The sequence below is a fragment of the Convolutriloba macropyga genome, chromosome 3, assembly GCF_964194025.1.
Source record: "Convolutriloba macropyga chromosome 3, txConMacr16.3, whole genome shotgun sequence".
In the NCBI taxonomy this organism is placed as follows: domain Eukaryota; kingdom Metazoa; phylum Xenacoelomorpha; order Acoela; family Convolutidae; genus Convolutriloba; species Convolutriloba macropyga.
In genome coordinates, this window is record NC_134470.1 from 3,425,494 (window position 1) to 3,448,704 (window position 23,211).

Consider the following 23,211-nt stretch of genomic DNA (forward strand, 5'->3'; position numbering starts at 1 on the left):
TAATAACGCTTATTATAGTAATGTGAAGGTAATAAGAAAGTAATGGTTTTAAATTTATGAACCCCGGAACGTGGTCACGGCTGATAGATTGAGAAATGCGGACGGTTTTGATTTTTTAGAAACTATTAGTTGCTCTTATTATTTGCATCTCCAATTTTTGTGCATGATATATTGTGAAATGGAACACGTGGTGCGTGCTCTTAAAAGTGTGTGTGTGGGAGTGGGCTGTGTTCTTCATAACTTACAGGGGTGGGGCAGAAATGGAAACGATCCAAAGTTATTGCTACCTGTATGAACTAACCACCCAAGTTTTTTTTTCAGTTAAGCATGCCTGAGTCAAAAGGCGAGAGCATGCGCGTTATTGTGCGTGTGCGTCCCGAAAACTCAAGGGAGTGCAAGTCATCCGCAGACTCCACTGAAGTCCCGCTGATTAGTGCAGTAGACGAACAAGTTCTTGTTTTCGACCCCAAAATTGAAAATGCGCCCACTTATTTTCACGGGCAGAAGGTCAAGTTCAGAGACATGACGAAAAGAAAGGCGAAGGATTTCAAATGTGTGTTTGACTCCGTTTTGACACAGTAAGTTGAGTTATGGAGCCAGAGATCGGAAATTTTATCTTGCTGTGTTTACCAAGATTGTTGCGTTTCTGGTCAATTCACTTTTTTTCATGAGAGCAATGCTAGTTGTCAAGCTTAAACCTTACTAACCCAAAAAAGAAACGTAATTACCATTTAAAGACGTTTAAAATTAAAATGCAGTCGAGGAAAGTAGAAAAAACAGCATTCATTTTATCGGAATTTTTCTAAATGAACCGGATATTATAGGATCCAATCAGCGTTGTTACTTTTTAAAGGCATTGACAGTCTGAATTTTTATTGGCGTTATCATTTAACTAATTTTGTTTCTGATCTATTAAAAGTTTTTAATGAGATCAACACAGCTTGTCAGACTTATTCTTATCAATTAACAAAAATATCATGTGGAGATATTTGAATGCAATCGGAGAAATCAAAGTATATAAGTGACTTTTGAGAACTGATTTTTTGTAATTTTTCAGCTCAAACATCACGCTTGTTTGAAATATTAGTCAGGATTTAATGTTTTTGCTTATTGCGCAATTAATCGATTTGTTTCTCGAATCTGCGTCCTTTGAGTTTTTGTCTACAAGGTCTTCAAATACGACTAATTTGGAATTTACACTGGGTTTAAATAAGACGGAGTTAAATGATTCAGTACTCAATTTCAATTTAGATTCAGTACTCAACAGGAAGTGTTCGAGGCCAGTTCGCTAGACGTGGTCAAGTCTGTAGTTGACGGGTACAACGGGTCAGTGTTTGCGTATGGAGCCACGGGAGCGGGTAAAACCCATACCATGTTGGGTTCTGTGGACCAGCCGGGTGTGATTTACCAGACGATGGTGGAACTGTTCAGACTTATGGAGGAACGAGAGGACACTGTTTTTGAATTGGGTTAGTAAGCTGGATTTTCGAAAAATGTTTAGGTGGAATCCTGAGCTCATCGTTCATTGAACTCACGATTGAGATAGATACCCTGACTACAGGGTTCCCTTGAGACCTTTCAATTTTATCATTCTATTTTTCTTGGGCTCACAAATCAGAAATTCTGACAGAAAATTACTCTTCACAATTGAGCGAGCTACCATGCAAAAGCTTATTTTATTTACAGTCTCTAGATATGCCTGCAAATGATTTTTTTAAAAAATATTAAGAACAGATAAGGCCATTATTAATGTCAGAAAACTTGTCCAGTTAGATTACAAGTAAAATTAGAAACGAGGTGGTAATTTTGAATTAATAATTAACTTGGTTACCATGATTAGGTTTATAAAACAGCAGATCACCAGTTTAACAAATCAATTTTCAACAGTTCATTTCAGTTTTCCAGATATGAAATATATGTTTCGATTCTCCCCACTTTGGTCAAGTAAGAACGAGGTTATGTCATAAATTCAAGTTTGTTTCTTCTAGGTGTCTCGTACATGGAGATCTACAATGAGACTATTCGGGATCTCTTTGGACCCTCTGGTCCCAGCAGACCCCTTCCTCTGAGAGAGAATGAGAAGGGTGCAGTGTCAATAGCTGGTCTCACTTTCCATTCGCCCAAGTCTGTCCGAGAGTTGTATGACATGCTTCTGACAGGTTGGTTATCATTTTTAGGAACATTTAAATTTTGGTGTTATTATAGTGCTAGCTCAGTTTTTATGAAGTAGAAAATTATATAACTTTTGACAAGAGAAACAAGAAAAATAACATCAATTGTTGTTCTTTCAGTCTTTGGCAAATTGAAAACTGCTTGTTTTAACTACTAGATGATAGCACCTTATAACGCTAGATATGCTAGATCTCTTGATTATGAGTTTTACTGATGAAATAGAAAAATTATAAAAGTTTTGGCGAGAGAAAGAAAAAATAACATCACTTCTTGTTATGTCAGTCTGTTGCAAATTGGAAATTGTTTTTTAACTACTAGATAATGGCTCCTTATAACGCTAGATACGTTAGATAACGAGGATGTGAAACAGCAGTATTTTATCATTGAAAAAAAAATAGTTATTTGCGAAATGTTGGATGTTCATCTTTTTATTGAAACTTCAATTATTCTTTGTTAATTCTTTGTTGAGAAATCTGGCGTATATGTTTAGGCAACCAGAACCGCACCCAGCACCCCACAGATGCAAACTCGCAGTCATCGAGGAGTCACGCCATCTTCCAGGTCTACCTGAGACAGAGACCTGTCAACTCTGGCACCACGACCCGCTTCTCCCTCTCCAAACTGTCCCTTATAGACTTGGCGGGGTCGGAGAGGGCAGCTGCTACCACTAACAGAGGTAGTTAAAAGCAGAGCTTAAGCAGAGTCTGTGAAATAAAATTAGCATAAAATATAGGGATCTATTTCGTTAGAGTCGTCCTCCAGATCAGTGGGATGGGTTATTTTCAACCCGCTTGTAAACGTTCTGTTATACTTCATGATAGTGAGCTGGAAAAGCATAATTTGTGAGTGATTGTCGTATTATAAATGAACTGCGTTAACGGGCAAACGAAAATGATCCTGAAAAATTGTTAATGTAGATGGAAATCAACTTTGAGGAACGGAAAAATTTTGGACACTTTTTCTCTATAACATCAAAAAAATATATTCAAATTAACGCTCAGAAAAAAAGGGAAGCTGTTTCGTAATTTGTGAATTCATTTTAGCGAATAGAATGCGAGAGGGTGCCAACATCAATCGGAGTCTTTTGGCTCTGGGAAACTGTATCAATGCCCTGGCTGAGAACAAGAAGAATATGCACATACCATGGAGAAACAGCCAACTCACCCGCATTCTCAAAGACTGCCTCGGCACCAACTGCAAAACGTGCATGATTGCGGCAGTTTCTCCATCAAGACTCACTTTTGAAGGTTTCTGACTTTTGTCTATTCATTAATTGCTCTCAAGCAAATTTTCTAGCCACTATATACTTCCTGCTTGTCTTTTTAATGCTTTTGTGCTCGATCAATTGTTTGTTTGGCCATTATTTGACTTTTCGGGCCACTTTTTCGCGCTTGACGTCTTGATTTTTGTGTGATCTTAATTTCTAGAATTTAAGCCGGTAATTCTCACCAGTTTGATGCTAAAGCTGAAATGAAATCTGCGCCAAAATTGATTTCCTTTTTTTCATTTTAGATCTTTGTAGTGGTCTTAATAGACAATTAACCCCCCCTTTCATATGCTAACTTAAAGAAGGCAAAATTGACCTCCTCGTGTACAATTAGACCGATCGTAGTCATTAATGTTTCATTTTGTAGCACCGATTATCAGTGATCTCGTAAAATTCATAAATAAATATGTATTCAAGGAGGAAATTTTAGTATGAATATTTCAATATGGATGTAACAAAATTATTTTTAGACACTTTCAACACTCTGAAATACGCCCTGAGAGCTAAAAGCATCAAATCTCAACTGAAGAAAGAAACCATCAATGTGACAGAACACGTGGGCAAATACCAGAGCATCATCGAGACACTCAAAACTGAAAATGAACGACTAAATTCTCAAATTAACTCTTTGAGGGAAGAGCTTAAAGCTGCCGAAGAAAAGATCAATTCAGCCATTGATCAGGCTTTTAGTGCTGGAGATAAAAATAGCGAAGCGAAACGTGAACGCCGTCTATCTTCGGTGGCGACTGCCAACAGTCACAGAGGGTCGAGGAGTATTGTTAGTGCGGAGGCTCAGCGGACAGTGAAGAAACTGAAAAGTGTTCACACTCAAAGAGCTCAGCTGAGGAAGTCAATGTTGCAGATTGAAAGTGAGGAAAAGCAGCACAGGCTGTCGCTTCATTTTGTGGATCAGATGAAGAAATTGGTTCAGGTTAGTGATTAGATTTTTGTGGTTATAGCTGCAATGGCTGCAGTTCAATAAAAACTCGGGATCTTTTCCGTTTGTCCCCCCCTCCCTGTACCCCTGTACGTTTTGCACCCCCCCCCCCCCATTTACAGAGCACGTGCCATTACATAGTAAATTATTGTAAAAAATATAGAACTTGCGTCTGGGGGTTGCAAATAATATGCGCTTTGTCTATTTACGATTCGAAGTTAAATAATGATATGGCCTACTGTTCAAATGTTTGCGCATGCATTTTGGCGTGATTTTCGAGCGTTGTCTTTTGATCAGGCTGAAACAAGAATTGGTCAAAATGTGGGACATTTTTTTGTCCCAGTATTTAAGATTGTAGCAATCTGTAAGTTAAAAGTTGTAATGTCAATCATCCAATTTAAGTTCAGGCGTTGTTGTTTCAGGTGTTCTCAAGTGAGAGTGACGAACAGGAGAGGAGGATGTTGAGCTTGCAGGCTGAAGAAGAAGATTTCAAACAGAAAATGGACAATCTTCACGTCAAAAAACAGACCTTAATTGAGAAGGTAAAGAGAACTTCCTATCTTTAAAAACTGTGAAACAGGCCATGCTAACCTAAACGAAACTTTTAGTAATGATCGGATTAACTCTAAAGTTCTTTCAATTCAAAACTGATCACAACTTTATTTAAAAGTAGATATTACCAAACATGGAAACAGTTTCCTGTGCCTACAGGAGAACAAGTCACTAAGAATATCATGTTTGTATTGGCAGTAGGAACCATAAAGAAGTATTAAACTAGTAGCATTAACTTATTTGCAAAAATGAAAATATTTGCAAAAATAATTAACTAATTTGCAAAACTTATTTCCGATGCATGTCTGTTGAGGCATCTATCGGAAAAAGAATGAGAACAGTTTAGCTCTGTTGGACAACATGGCGATGTTAGCAAAGTTTGAATAATCTAATCTCGTATCAATTTTAGGGTTTTTACCTCTTATGCAATCTGTATAACGTAATTTTACCATAATTGGGAACCTATGTTTCCATTGATGATAATTAAACGAAAAGAGGCAATTTGGAATTGATGCCAGCTGTCTATTTAAGATGGCCAAAGTGGAGGAGGACTACTCTCGTCTGTGGGGAGAAGTGGCAACTTGGGAGGTGTCTGACGAGGCTGAGTTTCTAACAAAGGAGCTGCACATTCTGGAGCAGATGATCAAGATCAACGACCTTCACCACCAGAACAGTCACTTGAGAAGTCTCACAGAGAGACAGCAGGAGCACATCACTGATCAGAGTTCCAAGCTGTTCCCTATTGCGCAGTTCCTCAAATCACTCCTAATGGGTAAGAGTCGTTCCTTTCTTGTAATAGCTGCGAAGCGATATTGAGGCTATCATTGGTCACTGTGGCTTTTTTTACAATTCAAAAATTGTAAGTGAATTCCGCTTGAATTTTTTGAGGTACTATGTTTTTAATAGCTGCCGTCAGCCTCTCAAACGGCTATTATTTAGATGCTCTCCTTTTTACAGTTCAAAGAATTTGAATTGCATTGGGGCGCTGTCTTTTTTTAAGATCTGTTCACACATTTTCATGATTTTTGAAGTCAAATTGGAGTGGTCACTTTGGTCACGCCGAAACAGGAAATGGAGCGAAAAAGTGAGTGGTTTTGCGGCGTGAATTTTTTTCGCTCTAATTTTAAAGTAGAGTGAGAAAAAGGTGTTTGAACAAAAATTCGGTTTCTCGATAGTGGTTTTTTGTTCACATGCGGCAATTTCACTTTGATTTTTACTTTTTTTTGGATCGGATTTTTTTCTAAATGGTTTTCCCAAATCCTTCATAGTTCGTTCTAGGTTTTGGTTTCTGTTTAGTCAATGAAAATTCTTTGAATTGTACGTCAGGACTTGTCCTGCTATGTTTTTTTAAGATTTGTTCACACATTTTCATGATTTTTGAAGTCAAATTGGAGTAGTGATTTGGTCACGCCGAAACAGGAAGTGGAGCAAAAAAACGAGTGCTTTGGAGGCGTAAAATTGTTTCACTCTAATTTTAAAGTAGAGTGAGCAAACGGTGTTTGAACAAAAATTCGCTTTCTCGCTAGTGGTTTTTTGTTCACATGCGGCAATTTAGCTTCGATTTCTACTGTTTTTTTTTTCATTTTTTGGATCGGTTTTTTTTCTTAATGGTTTGTCCCAATCCATTCATAGTTCATTCTAGGACTTGTTTTTTGTTTGAACCGAATTTAGCTTTCTCGCTGGTGGTTTTTCACAAGTGGCATTTTAACTTCGATTTTCTGGTTTTTTTATTGATCTGTTTTTTTTGGAAATGGTTTTCTCAATTCACTCATAGTACTTTACAGGTCTGGTCTTTTGTTTAGTCAAGTAAAAGTCTTTGAATTGTACGTCATGACTTGTCCTGCTATGTTTTTAAATTCGCTTTAACTTTTGATCACGTTTTTCGTTTTACATAAGTCACGATTTTCACGCTTGAATTCTGACCTACTTCACTCACTATTTCAACGGAATGGATTGTTAAATTTTTTCGCGTATTGTATTACGTAATATGGTGAATACGGTCAAGGTCAATAGAGCTGAATCAAAAGAAAGGGATAAACCGATAAAACCCGTTCATTAAGTCATAGTGCATTAGCTTGTCAAATTTCATTAAAGCGAAAGAGAATTGGAAGAGAGTTGTCTTTCATCTCTTGTTGAAAGTGGGCGCAAAAAGGCGATCACGCTGAAGTTTAATACCCACTTTGGTGATACATGCTTAGTAGAGTCATCCTCTGTACTCACGAATCTGACGTAATCATCGATCACCTTCAGTGTACAGGTGTAAAACTTCGACGAAGCTTCTATATTTCTTAGATAAAACTGGATCGAAATTTTTTGAAATTGATATTTATTGGTGGCAAAAACTGAGGCGTAACTAAATTTTGATAAATTAAATCCCTATTATTAATAGCCGTCGTCAGCCTCTCAGCGGCTATTATATGGGCGCTCCCTTTTTTATATTCGCTTTACCTTTTGATCACGCTTTTAGTTTTACAAAAGTCTCGATTTTCACCTTTGACTTCTGACTTACTTCACTCCCTGTTTCAACTGAATGGATTTTAAATTCTTTCTTGCATTGAATTACGCAATATAGTGAATACGGTCAAAGTCAAAAGAGCAAAATCAAAAGAGACCGGATAAACCGATAAAACCCGGTCATTAAGTCACAGTGCATTAGCTTGTCAAATTTCATTAAAGCGAAAGAGAATTGGAAGAGAGTTGTCTTTCGTCTCTTGTTGAAAGTGGGCGCAAAAAGGCGATCACGCTGAAGTTTAATACCCACTTTGGTGATACATGCTTAGTAGAGTCATCCTCTGTACTCACGAATCTGACGTAATCATCGATCACCTTCAGTGTACAGGTGTAAAACTTCTACGAAGCTTCTATATTTCTTAGATGAAACTGGATCAAAATTTTTTGAAATTGATATTTATTGGTGGCTAAAACTGAGGCGTAACTGTAAATTCTGATAATTTAAATTCCTATTTTTAATAGCCGTCAGCCTCTCAGCGGCTATTATATGGGCGCTGCCTTTTTTTTATATTCGCTTTACCTTTTGATCACGCTTTTAGTTTTACAAAAGTCAAGATTTTCACAGTTGGCTTCTGACTTACTTCACTCCCTTTTTCAACTTAATGGATTTTAAGTTCTTTCTTGCATTGAATTACACAATATAGTGAAAACCGTCAAAGTCAAAAGAGCAAAATCAAAAGAGACGGGATAAGCCGATAAAGCCCGCTAATTAAGTCATTGAGAATTAGCTAATTTCCGGCAACTTATTGGGATTAGTTTATACTCCCAGTTTGTATAATTTTTTATCAAAGTGTTTTTTACACATCAATTGAAAAGAGTGAGTATCGAAGTAATAAACCGTAATAGAAACGTGATAAAGCCACACAGCCTTTTTTTGCCCGCCGCCTGCAATCTGTTCTTATTAATAGCTGCCGTCAGCTTCTCAACGGCTATTATTTAGGTGGTCTCCTTTTTTAAAATTCGCTTTAACTTTCGGTCACGTTTTTTGTTTCACATAAGTCACGATTTTCACGTTTGACTTCTGACTCACTTCACTCGATGTTTCAACTGAATGGATTTTAAACTTTCACGCATTCAATTACGCAATGTGGTGAATACTGTCACAGTCAAAAGATCAAAATCAAAAGAGCCGGGATAAACCGATAAAGCTCGGTCAATAAGTCTTTGAGACTTAGGTTATCATAGTTCATTAAAGTCTTTGCTAACTAATTTTGGTATTAAGCTGAATTTAGTATAGTTTTAGAACCCATCTGAAATTGCATGCCAAATTGGAACATTTTTTGACACTGAAAAACATTCTCTAATGTTTATTGGTATTGACACCAGCCTCTTTATCCTCTCATTAAGAAGCATGTCCAACAATAAAATGACAACAAAATAATTTGCCTTTACAAATGTTTGTCCAAAACTATTTTCCATTTTTTCTCATATTTTAATCTCAATCGGGGTTATCAGAATCAACGGCGGCTATTTTCTGGCAATCTACATGCTATGTTTTATAATAGTCCTGTGGTCTTTTTAAGCAATTTTTACCGATTTTTCGTCTGAACTTTTTGACTTTTCGACCTCAAAAATGGGATAAAAAAGTAACGCTCAGGTGAATTAAATTCGCTAAGGGCCTTACGGCTTAATAGTCTTTTAAGTAGGCGATTCACTGAACTTGTTTAGGAGTCATAAATTCATGGTGTTATAGGAGTTTAAACCCCCCTCCCGTGACGCAGCGCTCCCCCTCCACTTGGCCCTGCCCCCTCCAAGATCAGCCTCACCCCTCCGCAATGCTCAAGATCAGCGCCAAGATTCCAGCTTTAGCTAAATACTGGCAAAGCCAACCGTTGCAGGTCGTTTGAGAGCAATTCCCCCCGACGTTAATTGGTCATGTTTCAGTATTTTTATTTGCTTAACTCTAAAAACAAGCAATATCAATCTTTGTCAGCATCCCCAATGTTTATTGGTATTCCAGCTGGCCTCTGTATCCTCTCATTAAGAAACATGTCCAACAATAAAATGACATCAAAATGATTTGCACTTTTAAAATGTTCGTCCAAAAATCATTTTCCATTTTTTTCTCTTATTTCAGTCTCAATCGGGGTTGTCAGAATCAACGGCGGCTATTTTCCGGCAATCTACCTGCTATGTTTAATTTCTCTCAAACAATATATTTAGCATTTATAGTAGTCCTATGGTCTTTTTAAGCAATTTTTAACCAATTTTTTGTCTGACCCTTTTGACTTTTCGTCCTCAAAAACCTTATTGCTCCTTTAATGAAGCATTTTTGAAGCTATTCCAGTTCATATCTTACAATTCTGATAATCCTTGTTTCCAAAAATTTCTAGTTTTTTTTGGTTTTGGCAGTTTTTATGGTGGTTTTTGTCATAGCCCCATCAATAGCAGCGCTTTTTGGATTTCCAATAAGGCATAATTTAATCTAGTTCGTTTCTTTTGTTCCAAGAACTGTTTTGGAGGCAAAAATTTTGGAGGTTCTTAGATCCCCCCACTTCATACACCAATTCCCACCCTGTGCGCATCGTTTCACCGCTGTCACCTACGCCCCTTCAATTAACTGTCTCCCCAAAAGGTAACTACTACAATATACTCAACCAAACTTCCTAGAAAAATCACCAAAGCTTTTAATTATAGTTCTTAGAAAAGTTATTTTATGACCAATTACAGATTTCAACACAACATTCTACCAAATGCTACCAAACTACAGGGAGGATTCGTTTGATTTTGCTTGCTTTTAGAGTTATGCAAATCAAAATAGTGAAACATGATCGATTAATTCGGGGGAGTGGCTCTCAAACGACTGGCAACGGTTGGCTTCGCAAGTACCTAGCTACATTTTGGGGAGTCCAGTTTCAGCTAGGTACTGGCGAAGCCAACCGTTGCCAGTCGTTTGAGGGCAATTCCCCCGACGTTAATTGGTCATGTTTCACTATTTTCATTTGCTAAAACAAGCAACTCTAAAAGCAAGCAATATCAAACGAATCCTCCCTATAGTTTGGCAGAATGTTGTGTTGAAATCTGTAATAAGCGTCCATTAACTTTTGTAAGAACTATACTTGAAAGCTTCGTTGATTTTTCTAAGAAGTTTGGTTGAGTATTTTGCGCTATTAGACCACTCAGCACCTTCATGTTTTCGAGAAGGTTCGAATATTTGTGCACCGTGATATTTTGAAAAGTGATCTCTTTGCACCACACTCAGCTGTATTTAAGCTTTCAGCTGAAAAATGGAAGTTCGTGGCCTATTAGATCCTCTTCTATGGGTTTAACCTTGTGTCCATCCGGTTTGCTGCTTTGAAGCACTTCTATGCAAATTAGAATATTTTTGAGTTCCCGAAGTTGGTTAAAGAAAAAACTAAATTTTTGCGAGAATTTTTATATGCTGCCTCTTTAAATATTTATGGACAACTTGCTTAGAAAATTACTCGGGAAACTTAATCTATTTTATAGAATTGTGGTTGCCTTGGGTGGTGTAAGCAGTGAATTTCGTTTTCGAGAAAAGGGACATAATATAATTCTAAGTTCAGTAAATTTCCAGCTATTACATGCATTTAGTCTTAAAAATGGTTGTAGAATATTTTAGCGCGCTGCAATAGTTACCACAGTTATGGTTAAAATCTCTAATCTTTTGTTGTTAATTCTTGTTAAAAGTAAATTCTATGATTCGGAAAATTTATCTCCATGCAATCAATAATTGACTTCAAGAAATGACTTCAACAAGATAATTGTGAAAATATCAGCTTTTTTGAACAGCAGATCCTTTGAGAAGTTACAGCTATGAAGTGCACAGTACACAAAGAGTTCTTATTTCTATAAAATTTGTTTTTTTTTGCAAATCTTTTGCAAAGTCCTGAATATGCTCTAGTATACATTAAAGTTGTTTCAATGTTCAGTCGGTTTTTACAAAGCTCAAGACAAAGAAAATTGGACAGGTGGTTTAAAAGTGCCTACTAAGGTGGAAGGAACATAATAAACCTCGGAGTCATCTTTTGACTGGCCAACGCAAATCGCATCTTGCTTTGCAATGCACAAAATATTTCAGAAGTGGAGTTCTCGGATTGTCTTCCATCTACTCAACAGTGGCTCCACAATTTCACCAATCTTCAGAGATCAGTCATGGACAACCTTCCTCATATCGAGATGACAAGTAACTTCACAGTCTCTAAGCGGAGGGGCTCGAACGTCAATCGCCACTCTCAATCCTCGCAACACGAGTTGCAGGGCGAGAAATTTGAACAGATTCTGGACTTCACAATTCTGAAGCCAATTAGTCCAAAGACACCTGGACTTCCGAGGAATCCAAGTTGTCATACTCCATTCACAGGTAGAGACCCAGATTTTCCTGTTTGTTTCGCGGAACTTCAAACGGATTAGTGAGCGCGTGTAATTTACAATCACTGTTTAGTCACTCCTAAAATCAAACCGCAATCAGTGGGAATAGAGACGAACATAATTACTCCACAACGATAATGGGTAACCTATATTTTAAAATCTAAAATAAGGACTTCACTTTCAATTTTGAGTAAGGATGCGACAAATCGGGCATAACTTGGAGGCTGGATTTATTCACATACATGAATGTGACACATACCAAATCACATTTTGCAACTAGGGTTGGAAAAAAGTTGCAATAACCCTGTTCCCTGATGAGAGGGAAACAAGTTAGAAATAATTCATCGCGTACATCAAGCTAATTTCTGGCTGACATTTTTCACTTTATGTATGAACTTTAGACGTGTAACTGTTTTTCCGACAAGTTATCAATAGTTATAGATCAAAGCGACTAAGTTTGTACATACTTTTTGCCGTGTTTCAGGCGATAAGATAATGTCCCACAACACGAAGATGTCAACAGTGGGAGGAGGAGGGGGAGGGGGAGGGGGAGGTATGAAAAGGACGCCAATACAACCGCTTGGGGGTAACAGTAACGGAACCAATGACAAGACTCTAACAGGAACAGGAACTGCCACTAAAAAGAGAAAATCCGCCACACCCACCCCACGTACTGCCAAGGTTAAGCAGGTTAGTGGGAACAGCTTTTGACGCTTGTTTTAACGACGAAATAAAAAAACGACGAAATAAAATTAGGATTTTATCCATTAAGTTAAATTGGCAAGGTGTTTTCAGTTTGCTTGGAGCAAGTCACAGAATGTGAAATCATCCGCAGCTAAACAGACTAAGTTCATGGTCAGTGGAAATCAACAGCAAAAAGGAGACAAAGAAAGCAATGAGAGAAAGGCAAGTGGCAGTGGTAGTGTTGCATCTAGAGCAGTAGCGGGTCTATTCAACAAAACAAAGAGTAAACCAACAAATCAGACAGCTACTAGTGCTAAAGTAAGTGAACTTGTTTCACCATTTTTTCGTGATTTTTGCTATGAGTTAATTAGGTCGACCTAGGTTTTAACAAGTCTCGTGTTAAACACTGACAACAATTCTAACTTATCAACAGGATTTAGAAATGAGTAGTTAGATAGCCGATCCGCTTTCGTTCACCCGCCCCATGCGTGATTAAATAAGTTGTTAATTGCTCTCGAACGAAGTTTGAAGCAATTATTGTAAACATGTTGGTCTTTTTATGCAAAATTTTTGCTTGACAGTTTTGACTTTTCCAGTGAATTTTACATCCTTCACTTTTTTCGTTTTGCATGATCTAAATTTCGCTCTCGTCTACAAGTGTCAGCAGTTTTGTTAAAGCTCCTTTAGTAAATATATTTACCCCCCCCCCCCACCCGGCTGCAATAGATTATTAGATTCGAGCTCTCACTAGTCGTTTGAGAGCAATCCTTCCGACGCTTGTTGGTTATGTTTTTTAACATTTTTGAACAACCTAATACAGGTTTTGTGCCAAGAATGTCTTTAACCAAAAGATGAGAATAGCTATTGCGATAGTCAGGGGGGAGGAGACACATTTCGGATTTCGGAACTCTTTTGTACTTAACAAATTTCAAATTTTTAATTGCTCTCAAACGAAGTTTGTAGCAATTATATTAGTCCTGTCGGTCTTTTTTAATGCGATTTTTCGCTTGACCGATTTTTCGTCTGACGCTTTTGACTTTTCGTCCTCAAAAACGGGATAAACAGGTAGCGCCCAGCGGGCACTAAGTGCTCTTAGAGCCTTTCAGCTCTGTTTCACAGCTCAAACTGTTTTGGAGACTTATACTTATGGTGTGAAGGGCGGTTCTCAGAGGTTGAGACCCCCCCCCCCCCTGTTGACCCCCCATTGCCTCCATCCCACACCGCGCTGTTCCCCCCCCCAACCCAGTGTTGCCCCTCTCATCAGCCCCCCCCCCCCGTGGCTAGCTACTGACAAAGCCAACCGCTCGCCGGTCGTTTGAGAGCAATTCGCCCGACGTTAGTCGGTTATGTTTATTTGTTTGAGATTTTCCTCGTTATTCGTCGTCTGACCCTTTTGTCATTCACGTTTTTTGATAAACACTGAAACGCTTTGCGGCAAAAACAGCTTTTGTGCAAAGCTGAAAAGCGAAAAATTTTTTGTCGAATTTGTTTATGCCGCTCTTTATTCTCTTTTGGTTTCTTTGTTGTGCTCAGTAGCATTAATTTTACAGTTGAAATGCCCGAATAGTAGTAATAGAGTGAGTGGTAGTCCCCGGGGGGGGGGGGGGGGTGAGGACCCCCATGTATTAAGATAGGGTATAGCGTATTTTTCGGGATTTGGGTCCTCCCTAACGTATTAAGATAGGGAATGAATTTGCATGTATTAAGATTAGGTATAGCGGTCTTAATGTATTAAGATTAGGTATAGGTTGCATGTATTAAGATTAGGAATAGAATCTCCATGTATTAAGATTGGGTATAGCCGCCATGTATTAAGATTATGTATAGCCGCCATGTAATAAGATTGGGTATAGCCGCCATGTATTAAGATTAGTTATAGCCGACGACATGTATTAAGATTAGTTATAGCGGTAGACTTGTATTAAGATTAGTTATGGCGGTCGACATGTATTAAGATTAGTTATAGCGGTCGACATGTATTAAGATTAGTTATAGCGGTTGACATGTATTAAGATTAGTTATAGCGGTCGACATGTATTAAGATTAGCTATAGCGGTCGACATGTTTTAAAATTATTTATATCCGTTGACATATGTTAAGATTAGGGGTATTTTTTGAAAAATTGTTGAGATTTTTGTACATTTTTACGTCGTTCTGTTCAATAATTTCTAATTACTCTCTTCTGATTGGTTAAAAATGACAGCTTTTTTGAAAAAATTGAATTGAAAAAGTTGTAGATAACAGACACAGTATAAATTATGCACATCAAAACACAAAATCACTCGAACATTTACATTAAATTGGTATAAAAATTAAAGCATAAATATAAAAATTGACAAAGACAAAATAATAAAAATATCACATGTTAGAGAATAATAAAAGTTATTATAAAAGCTCTACACTTTGAGGGGTTCGGTATGGATACCGTCAGCTAGAACTACTCGCTTGGGATAGAAATAGGATAACCCTTTCTTTGTCTGTTCATATGTAGCAACACAATGATTTATTGTTCTGAAACCTCTATTTGTCGAAGTAATGTTGATAATTTCATCCATCACTCGTCGATATTTTTCCATTGGTCCATCTCCAGTCTCCTCCAGAGTTCTTTTGTTCAGACCTTTGCTACTGAATTTGTACTTGTCCGACTTAGCATCGTAGCAACAATAGGTTTTACTGCAGAGACAAATCATTTCGGTGCATCTGAATTCTTCCTTGAAAAGACCTGGTTCCCGTTTATCATGCTTCTTATGTTTACAACAACATGTTCTAGGGAAAAAGTTGTGTGAGGCATCTGCTCTGAAGGAATCATCACAGTCCTTTTCTCGCAAAGTCTCCCATTCTTCCTTTTTAGCAGGTCGAATACAATCATACAAGTTCTCGTGCGCTAGCGCTAAATAAAGAGAATCTGTATCCATCTCTAACTCTTCGAATTTATCCACATCGCAAAATCTGTCGAAGAAGTTATAGTAGAGCTCCAACATACGTAATTTTGCGTACTGAAGTATGAAGAATCCAACTATTATAGGTTCTCGATGCTCAATTTTCGATTTCGCAAGCTCAACTTCGTAAATTTCTTTTGGCACATTGTTCAGACGCTTAAACATTTTCCCATTGATTGCTTTGTGCGTCTTCTCATCATTCAAGTACTTGGTCTCTGTGTGTCTACTTCTGTCCATAATTTGATACCCATAAGAGCTGTTACCCAACAATTTCATTGTCTCAGCCACAACGCTAGAGTCAGGATTTTCATCACCCGCTCTTCTAGCATCTACCACTGACTGAACAAAATTGATGAAGCATTTTTTGGGTGTGTATTGTACAAATCTATAAATCTTTGTACATTTCAGACCAAGACTGAGATAAAAGTTGAGTAAAGGTGTAATGATTGTCCCATTTTCCAACTTGAAGCTCGAAATCAACATTCGTTGAGGTTGTTTGAGTAGGTTGTTTTCAATTGCATACTCTCTCATATATTCTCCAATATCAGCTCGACTGACATTAAAGTTCTTAAAAATAGGAGGAAAATTAGAGAACTTGTACTTTAATCCGTCTGGAACTTCGAGATCGCACTGTACATATCCAAACATTTTCCCATCTCTTATTTTCGCTAAAAGACTCTTGCTTCATAGGTAGTTTGAAGGGAAAGTTCTTCCTCACGTGATTTCTAACATTTTCCTCTTCTTTAACACGTTCCCACCATTTACACTCCCAGACTTCAACAATATTGTATCCTTTGTTTCTCAAATAGTCTCTTCTCAATTCATCATGTTCTCTTTTTCTGATTCCTCTCTGCATTTCCTCCTCCGAGAGGCTTGCTCGATCTTCTTGGCATGGGCAAAAATGGAAATAACAACCCATTGCTTCGAATACTGTGTCACAATGAGCACAAAAACCGTCCACGCTAAAACAGTCAATCTTTTTCTGTTTCCCGGTCGTATAATAGCTTTCAATTATGCATTCCGGGCGTTGTGATTGGAGATAAGACATGACCATGTTCTCAAATGTTCGAAATTTATTGGTTCGAGCTTTGAATTTTTGAGAATTTGTGTCGAGTTCCCACCGTGTGTAAATTCCTGTTGGCATTTCTTGACACATTGAAAAGGGGTAGAGTTGACTAGCATCAATACCCACGATAGATTTACAAATATTTTCTGAATTCCTGATAAAGGTTTGATCAACTACTGCCTTTCTTGTGAACACAATAGAAGGTCCACCAGTCATGTCCTCGCGTATTTTATCATGTAAATCCTTGTCACTTTCAACAAATGGGAAAAATTTGTGGTTTGTTGACTGGTGAAGACAAATGTTTGCTAAATTGGGAAGTGTACATCCGAGTTTTAACCTGTCGATTCCTTTGTTGTGATAAAATTCCATCATTTTTTGCATTGCTTCTAGTGTTGGAACAACATCCTTGTTGTTGTACCACTTGACAGAATCTCTAAATGTAGACATTTGCTCTTCCTCCCAAATCACTTTCAAGTAATTGTAGTTATCGACCCCAGATGGAGGAACTTCTTTCAGTCTCAATTTTTTCAGAGCTTCTTGTTGAGATAGTCCACTGTTCAGCAACTTAGTAAAGTCAGTGAATTCTTTCTCCAAAGGGTTGTGATCCTTCAGCTTACTGAAGAAACATTCATAGGGGGGGGGGGGGGGGTAGAACAGGTGCGTCAAGTTTATTTGGAATCGAACCATTCATATGGGAAGAAACCTTTAGTCTCGCTGGTCTTGTAAGCTTTGAGGAATGAATCGAGAGATGTAGCTCCTCCAAGGAAATTTAGAATGTCAAGGAACTGCACGTCACCGAACTTGAAGGAAACAAAATGATTTGCCTTTTTGATAACTGTAGGTTGAATATCCCGTTCATGAATGAGATAAGGTGGAAGGTAGGATTTGATGAGATTCAAATCGTACTTTCCACTGTTGAATCCAAATACAGGTAATGTGTTGATATAACGCTCAAAGTGTTGTTGCAAGTCCAAAAGTTGATTTTTCTGCATTTGTAGGAACTGAGTAGACATATCAGCTTCCTCCTCCTCCTCAATACACTCATCTTCGAAATCAAATGCAGGATTTGTTCGACCTTTCCTTTCGTTCAATTTTTCAAAGATGGTTTTAACTCGACTATTGATTATCTCTTGAATTGATGCAAATTTTGTTTGCATTTCGGTTTTACTCTTGTTAGCTAACTCCTCAAGAGCTTCGACAAAAGAAACAATCAGGTTCTTAGGGTCTTTGTCGCAAAGAAACACAGGTTCTCCAATCAAGTTGGTGGAAATGGAGACAGATATTGGTTCATGTTTTCCAATCCAAGTAGTTGTATTTGTATCTTTTAGCTCTTCAGTGGGAACGCAGATAGATTCAAAGTCAAAATTAGCCAAGTTTTTGAACAATTTTTGATCATGGTTGTAGGAGATTCCGAATGCATCGAGTTTATCAAACAAAGTTTCTCGCAGAGCATACACACTCTTTGGATAAATATGCTGTACTCTGTCTTTGCAGGATTTTACATGACGGTTAAAATTACTTACGTACTTTATAAATGTATCGCAACTGGGGCAACGGAATCGTTTAAAGAATGTGTTAATATCATCCACGTAGCATATATGGTTGTTGTATCGCAGTAAATTAATGTTCCTTTCGTACATTTCAACACTTCTTCTTGCAAGTTCTCCAACAAATTCTCCTTCTTCTATATCAATATCATATATAAAGATGTTATGCTTTATCGCATTTTCAACAAACACGAGATGATCGATTGATACTCCCCTGAAGTTGATTGCATCATGTCCGGATTCATGAAGAAAAGCACTAAACAAATTTGCTGCATTCGTTTCCAACTCAGATGATCCGTACAAGTGAACAGCTATAGCTCTGAACAGGCAAAGATAATCTTTGTAGGTCTCGCCGTAGCCATTCGATACAAGACAATTTACATCTGGTCGTCTAAGTAACTGTTCAGGAAGAACAGCATCGATACATCCCATTGGAATGTTTTTTAGGAGAGCGCAAAATATTGTTACGTTAGTAGTCAAAGCAAATCGCCACTTTGTATTTTCCCTCTCCTGTGCGCACGTCTCCACTAGATCCATTTTCTCTACTCTGTCTTGAACAGAGATCAAGTCACCTTTTGAGCAGAGCAAATGAGATTTTTCAAAGAAAGTGTTGTTCTCATGCGCATAAAAGTATCGATACTCATCTGTGCCCACATTGCGCAGGATAAAACCAAGAGCTAGATTCACTTCGGCAGCACAATTTAATTTTGCGAAAGCTTCTTTTAATTTCTCGTTGATCTCATTGGGATCGAGCTTGGACAACTTGAAGTTAAACACTCGATGTCTCCCATTCTCCATTTCCTTATCATCAAAAAGTGCTGGCAAGCACTAAGTTCCTGCTGCAATTGCTCGTTGTTCTGGTCTAGCTCCTCTGATTCTAGGACTTCTTTGAGCTTTTCACTCGATTTGGTCCCAACTTTTGTCGAAGTTCCATGCTTTCTCCTCTTGTGTTGTTGAAGAGAATAAAAACTTGGGAACTCTTCCAAGGACACAGTACACACAGTACTAAGCTTAACATCTTTTGGGGCGTGATGCTTGGCAAGGTGATAATTCAAGTCTTCCTTCTTCTGAGTATAGTAATTGGGACATTTGGGACATGATAAAGTCCCACTATCACAAGACTGTTTGTCTTGCCATATTTTTCTTCACCACCATTTTTTCACACTTTGTGCATTTCACTGGGAGATTTCTATCGAGAGCAGGCATTGTTATGTTAGTTCAATATGAATTGAGTAAAATTCAGGTAAATTGCGAAGCAACTGAATCTGAAAAAACAGAAAGTATAATGATTTAAAGCTGCTATGTAACTTTGAGGTACTCGATAATGACTCATCCCTTCCATATATGGAAATGGCGTCATTTCTATTTTTAGACTCAGGCGTCATGTCAGAACATTCTAGAAGATTGATATGATTCTAATTGCGACAGTTCTGCCTATAATTAACTAGCTTTCAGTTTAAATGTGCAAATTCATTCCGTGGCAAGAAATTCGAACTAAACATATTTTTCTCATTTTCTTCTCACTCTTATTTGTTAAACTTTACTTGATTTTTTCCATTCAGATTATTTCCCCAAAGAAATTACAACAAGAAAACTATTCTTTAAAAATTCACGATTGTTACAGTATTTTGTATAGATTTAGTCCAAAATTTTGTATCTCAAATATTGATAAAATTTACTGCCTGAGATCAAATTGAGATTTACTGAAAATAGAAACTAGTGAATGAATGTGCTTCCAACACAACAAGAGAGAGATCAAGAAAAAGTTTCCATCTACTATTGAAGAACAAGTTTACGTTGTACAACTTAATGTTGTTGTAATAGAACCTCCCGCCCAATCAGACTTCAGCTTTAGAAATCTAACTCTCAAGATAAACGATTTCATTTTATGCATTGCTTTTTCTATTTTAATTTTCTTTTATATTAACAGAGTTTTACTTGATACCGTATTCATTTGTGAAAAATGTTGATCAAAAATCACTTACAACTTTTGGAAAAAATTTACAAAAGAAAGGAAGGAATCGCTGATGCTTACAGAGTAGACGAAATTGATGTTGACTCTTATTTCTTGTACAATTTTTTGGACGTTTTTACTCAAAACAACAGAATTATCCGATTTAGTAAAGGATTTGAATATGCAACCTTTTCTATAAAAAAATTCGAGTATGATGACTACATAACAAAACAATCTTTCGATTTATCGTCAGAACTACACATCAACAAGTATGAAATGCTCTTCATATTGAATTCTGTCCCAGAGATAATGGAACAGTACAGAAATTTGTCTCAATCTAATTGTATCCCAATTCCTGAACCAGTAACAATTACTTCATCTCTGCAGAGTGCGCTGTTCTTTCATTATTACAAGGACTACAATGCAGAGGGGATAAGACTACGATTTGGAATACGACTCCCCAACATTTATATACAAAAATTTAGTTCCAAATTTGGAACATTTTCCGAGATCGATTTGAGATTTAACGAGATGGAGAGAATTTATCAAAGGTTGACTTTTTTGATCAATTACGTCAACTCATTTCCTCTAACTTATCCATCTTTGGCTGTTAACTAGGATAACACGTGTAAAAAGTACCTTTTTTGGTCACTATTCAGTTTTGAGCTTACGGGTTTCGGATAGTAATGTTAGATTTTCTATGAGTTGATTCCTTCTTTGGTAACTTTACAACTGAGACATTTCCTTTTCTGGAAAATAACGTCACTTTTTCGGCTTAACTTTACCCTTTTTGGAAACTTTGTTCTCATTGGTTGGAGTTTAGTATAAATAGAGCTGAAAAATTCTCCCGGCATCACTTGCTTTCTATTCTCTAAAATCAACATCACCTCTGTCTCAACTACTATAAACTCTCATCTAATCTCAGCTCATTGAGAAATGGAATTTACAGTGCAGAACAGCCTTCTCTACTCAGTTTCTTTCACAGAGGAGACTGCTCGGATCAACATCAGAGACCTATCGAATGGTCTCTACGAGTCCGTTGTAACCCTACCTATCACAGTGTGGCACATTGAGCACCAGCGACAACAGTTTGACACATATCATCAGGGGCAGGTTCCAGTCACGGAGAATCTGCTTGGAACTCACGCAATGGGTCACGAAGTTGCTGTGGTCAGTGGGCATCACTACCCTCACGTTAACGGAACAGATTTTCCCGACAACTACGTTGCTGGAAGCATTCAGTACACATTTCCATGGGAGGAAGGACAGATTCCCAACAACTGGTTCAATACACCCGAGACAAGTCAAGTATCCAGTCCAGAACCGCAAAACAGCCTTCTCCAGATAGTGAGCAATGCTGGCAGCAGTGAACAAAGCGAACTGAGTGTCGATACTAGCACCACGTGGTCATTTAAGGATCTGGAAAACTTCGATCCAGCTCAATATTATGGTTCGACTGATATGTCAACCACACCGTCAATGACAACCCCCTCCATAGAGGACGGAACAGCTCACAACCCCATTGTGCTGACTGATGAGGCTCCGATAACTCCCATTAGTGTTGGACCTACAGAACCGCCAACAATTGTTGAAAGAGTCCGTCCATTTGGCAATGAAATTCAAAACTTGCCAGATCACGTTGTGAGAACTCTTTTTGAATAAGTTTGATATTGTATATTTTATACTTGAATTCTTTGTGATGTATTTATACTTTTGTTTTAATTCATTTCTTTTTAAGTTGAACTTTTTCTTTACTACAAACACTATGCAAGCTATGTTGAAAAAAACACAGCAATTTTTTTTTGTCAAAATTTTAGGAACACTTTGATAAAAATTCTGTTTCTTAACAAAAACGATCGTTTAAAAATTGATTTTTAAGAAAAAAACTAAATTACTTTTTCGATTTTTAATAAAAATCTTTGTTTTAAAAATTGATATTTATTGAAACAAAACAAGTTCGAAAGTTGTCATTTTAAAATGTAAAGAAAATTTCTTTTATTTGCGCAAAATCATACCGTAAAAGGAAGTTTTTAAATGACAGTTTTTGAAAATTTTTTCGACATTTAAGAAAACTTTTTCAATTCAAAACTCGATATTAAACAGAAATTCTTGAAAAAGTTTTCGATTTTTAAGAGAAAAGTTTGGAAAATTTTTCGATATTTAATAAAAAAGTTGTTTGAATTTTCGATTTTTAAGAAAAGTTTTTGAAAAATTGATTTTTAACATAAGTTAATTTAAATTATAAAGGTAAATACAAATCACAAGCAAGAAATTATATACTTTATTTTCTAATTTCAAGATACAAAAGAGGATTATCAATTATGCCATGTCCATCTAACAAACAATCAACAATCTTTATAAGTTCACTCTCATACTTTGAATTTCTAAGGGAATGCACCCTATCTAGAAAAGATGATCCAAGGGTTTGAGTACTCGCATTTCTTTGCTCAGCGCGTAGAAGGTGACGCTTGAACTTCTTTCTACTCAATCGTTTTTTGGAGATACTGGGCAATTTTTCCACGTACTTATTCTCCAAGTTGTGCTCTACCGCTCGGGTTAACTGAGTAAAGACCTCTCCTGACTCTTCTATAATGGAACCAAAGAACTGATGTTTATAGAGTGTGTACAAGCAATCAACTGTTTGATAAACATAAGACAAATTTTCCATTTTCTCTAGTATCTCTTTCACTGAGGATGAAATGAGAATAATGTGGTAGTGACAGGTCTTTAATGGACAAAAGTTGTCATTATGAGTAGCAACGGAGTATTTTTTAGTGAGTAGATAAGGTTTATACTCCTTAACTGATACAAATGAATAATGTCTTGACATTATAATCTCTGTAAAATTGAGGTAAAACCTGACACATAATTGCTGCCATTTCTATATCGGGATAACACTATAGAACCTATATATGGAAACAAGAATTACGGTAACGTAATTTCTATTTTTAGAGGTAACAAGTTCTGTTTCCATAAAAACCCATTTTCGAAATGATACAGTTCAAGAAACAGAAGGCTAAAAAATTCGTTATTATACTTGTTCAAAATATTTCAAGCACTATTTTTCTTTAATGCAACACAGACGAGCTAAACACCAGGATCCGTTTGAAATTCTGGTTAAAAAATTTGCGAACCTCAAGATTTCCGAGTAGTATTTGTATCTTTTAGCTCTTCAGTGGGAACGCAGATAGATTCAAAGTCAAAATTAGCCAAGTTTTTGAACAATTTTTGATCATGGTTGTAGGAGATT

General features: G+C 37.1%; 1 protein-coding gene across 1 annotated transcript in view; it reads left to right on the top strand.

Annotated features, from left to right (window-relative positions):
• Positions 1-311: 311 nt before the first annotated feature.
• Positions 312-23,211, top strand: part of LOC142335880 (uncharacterized) — a 42,269-nt gene continuing 19,369 nt past the window's right edge. The window contains exons 1-11 of the mRNA XM_075384227.1: positions 312-578; positions 1,252-1,469; positions 1,989-2,159; positions 2,663-2,848; positions 3,216-3,419; positions 3,910-4,370; positions 4,799-4,918; positions 5,460-5,700; positions 11,482-11,763; positions 12,256-12,461; positions 12,567-12,773. Of these exons, the coding sequence (XP_075240342.1) occupies positions 328-578; positions 1,252-1,469; positions 1,989-2,159; positions 2,663-2,848; positions 3,216-3,419; positions 3,910-4,370; positions 4,799-4,918; positions 5,460-5,700; positions 11,482-11,763; positions 12,256-12,461; positions 12,567-12,773 (2,547 nt within the window). The 5' untranslated portion in view covers positions 312-327. The remainder of the gene's footprint in view (positions 579-1,251; positions 1,470-1,988; positions 2,160-2,662; positions 2,849-3,215; positions 3,420-3,909; positions 4,371-4,798; positions 4,919-5,459; positions 5,701-11,481; positions 11,764-12,255; positions 12,462-12,566; positions 12,774-23,211) is intronic.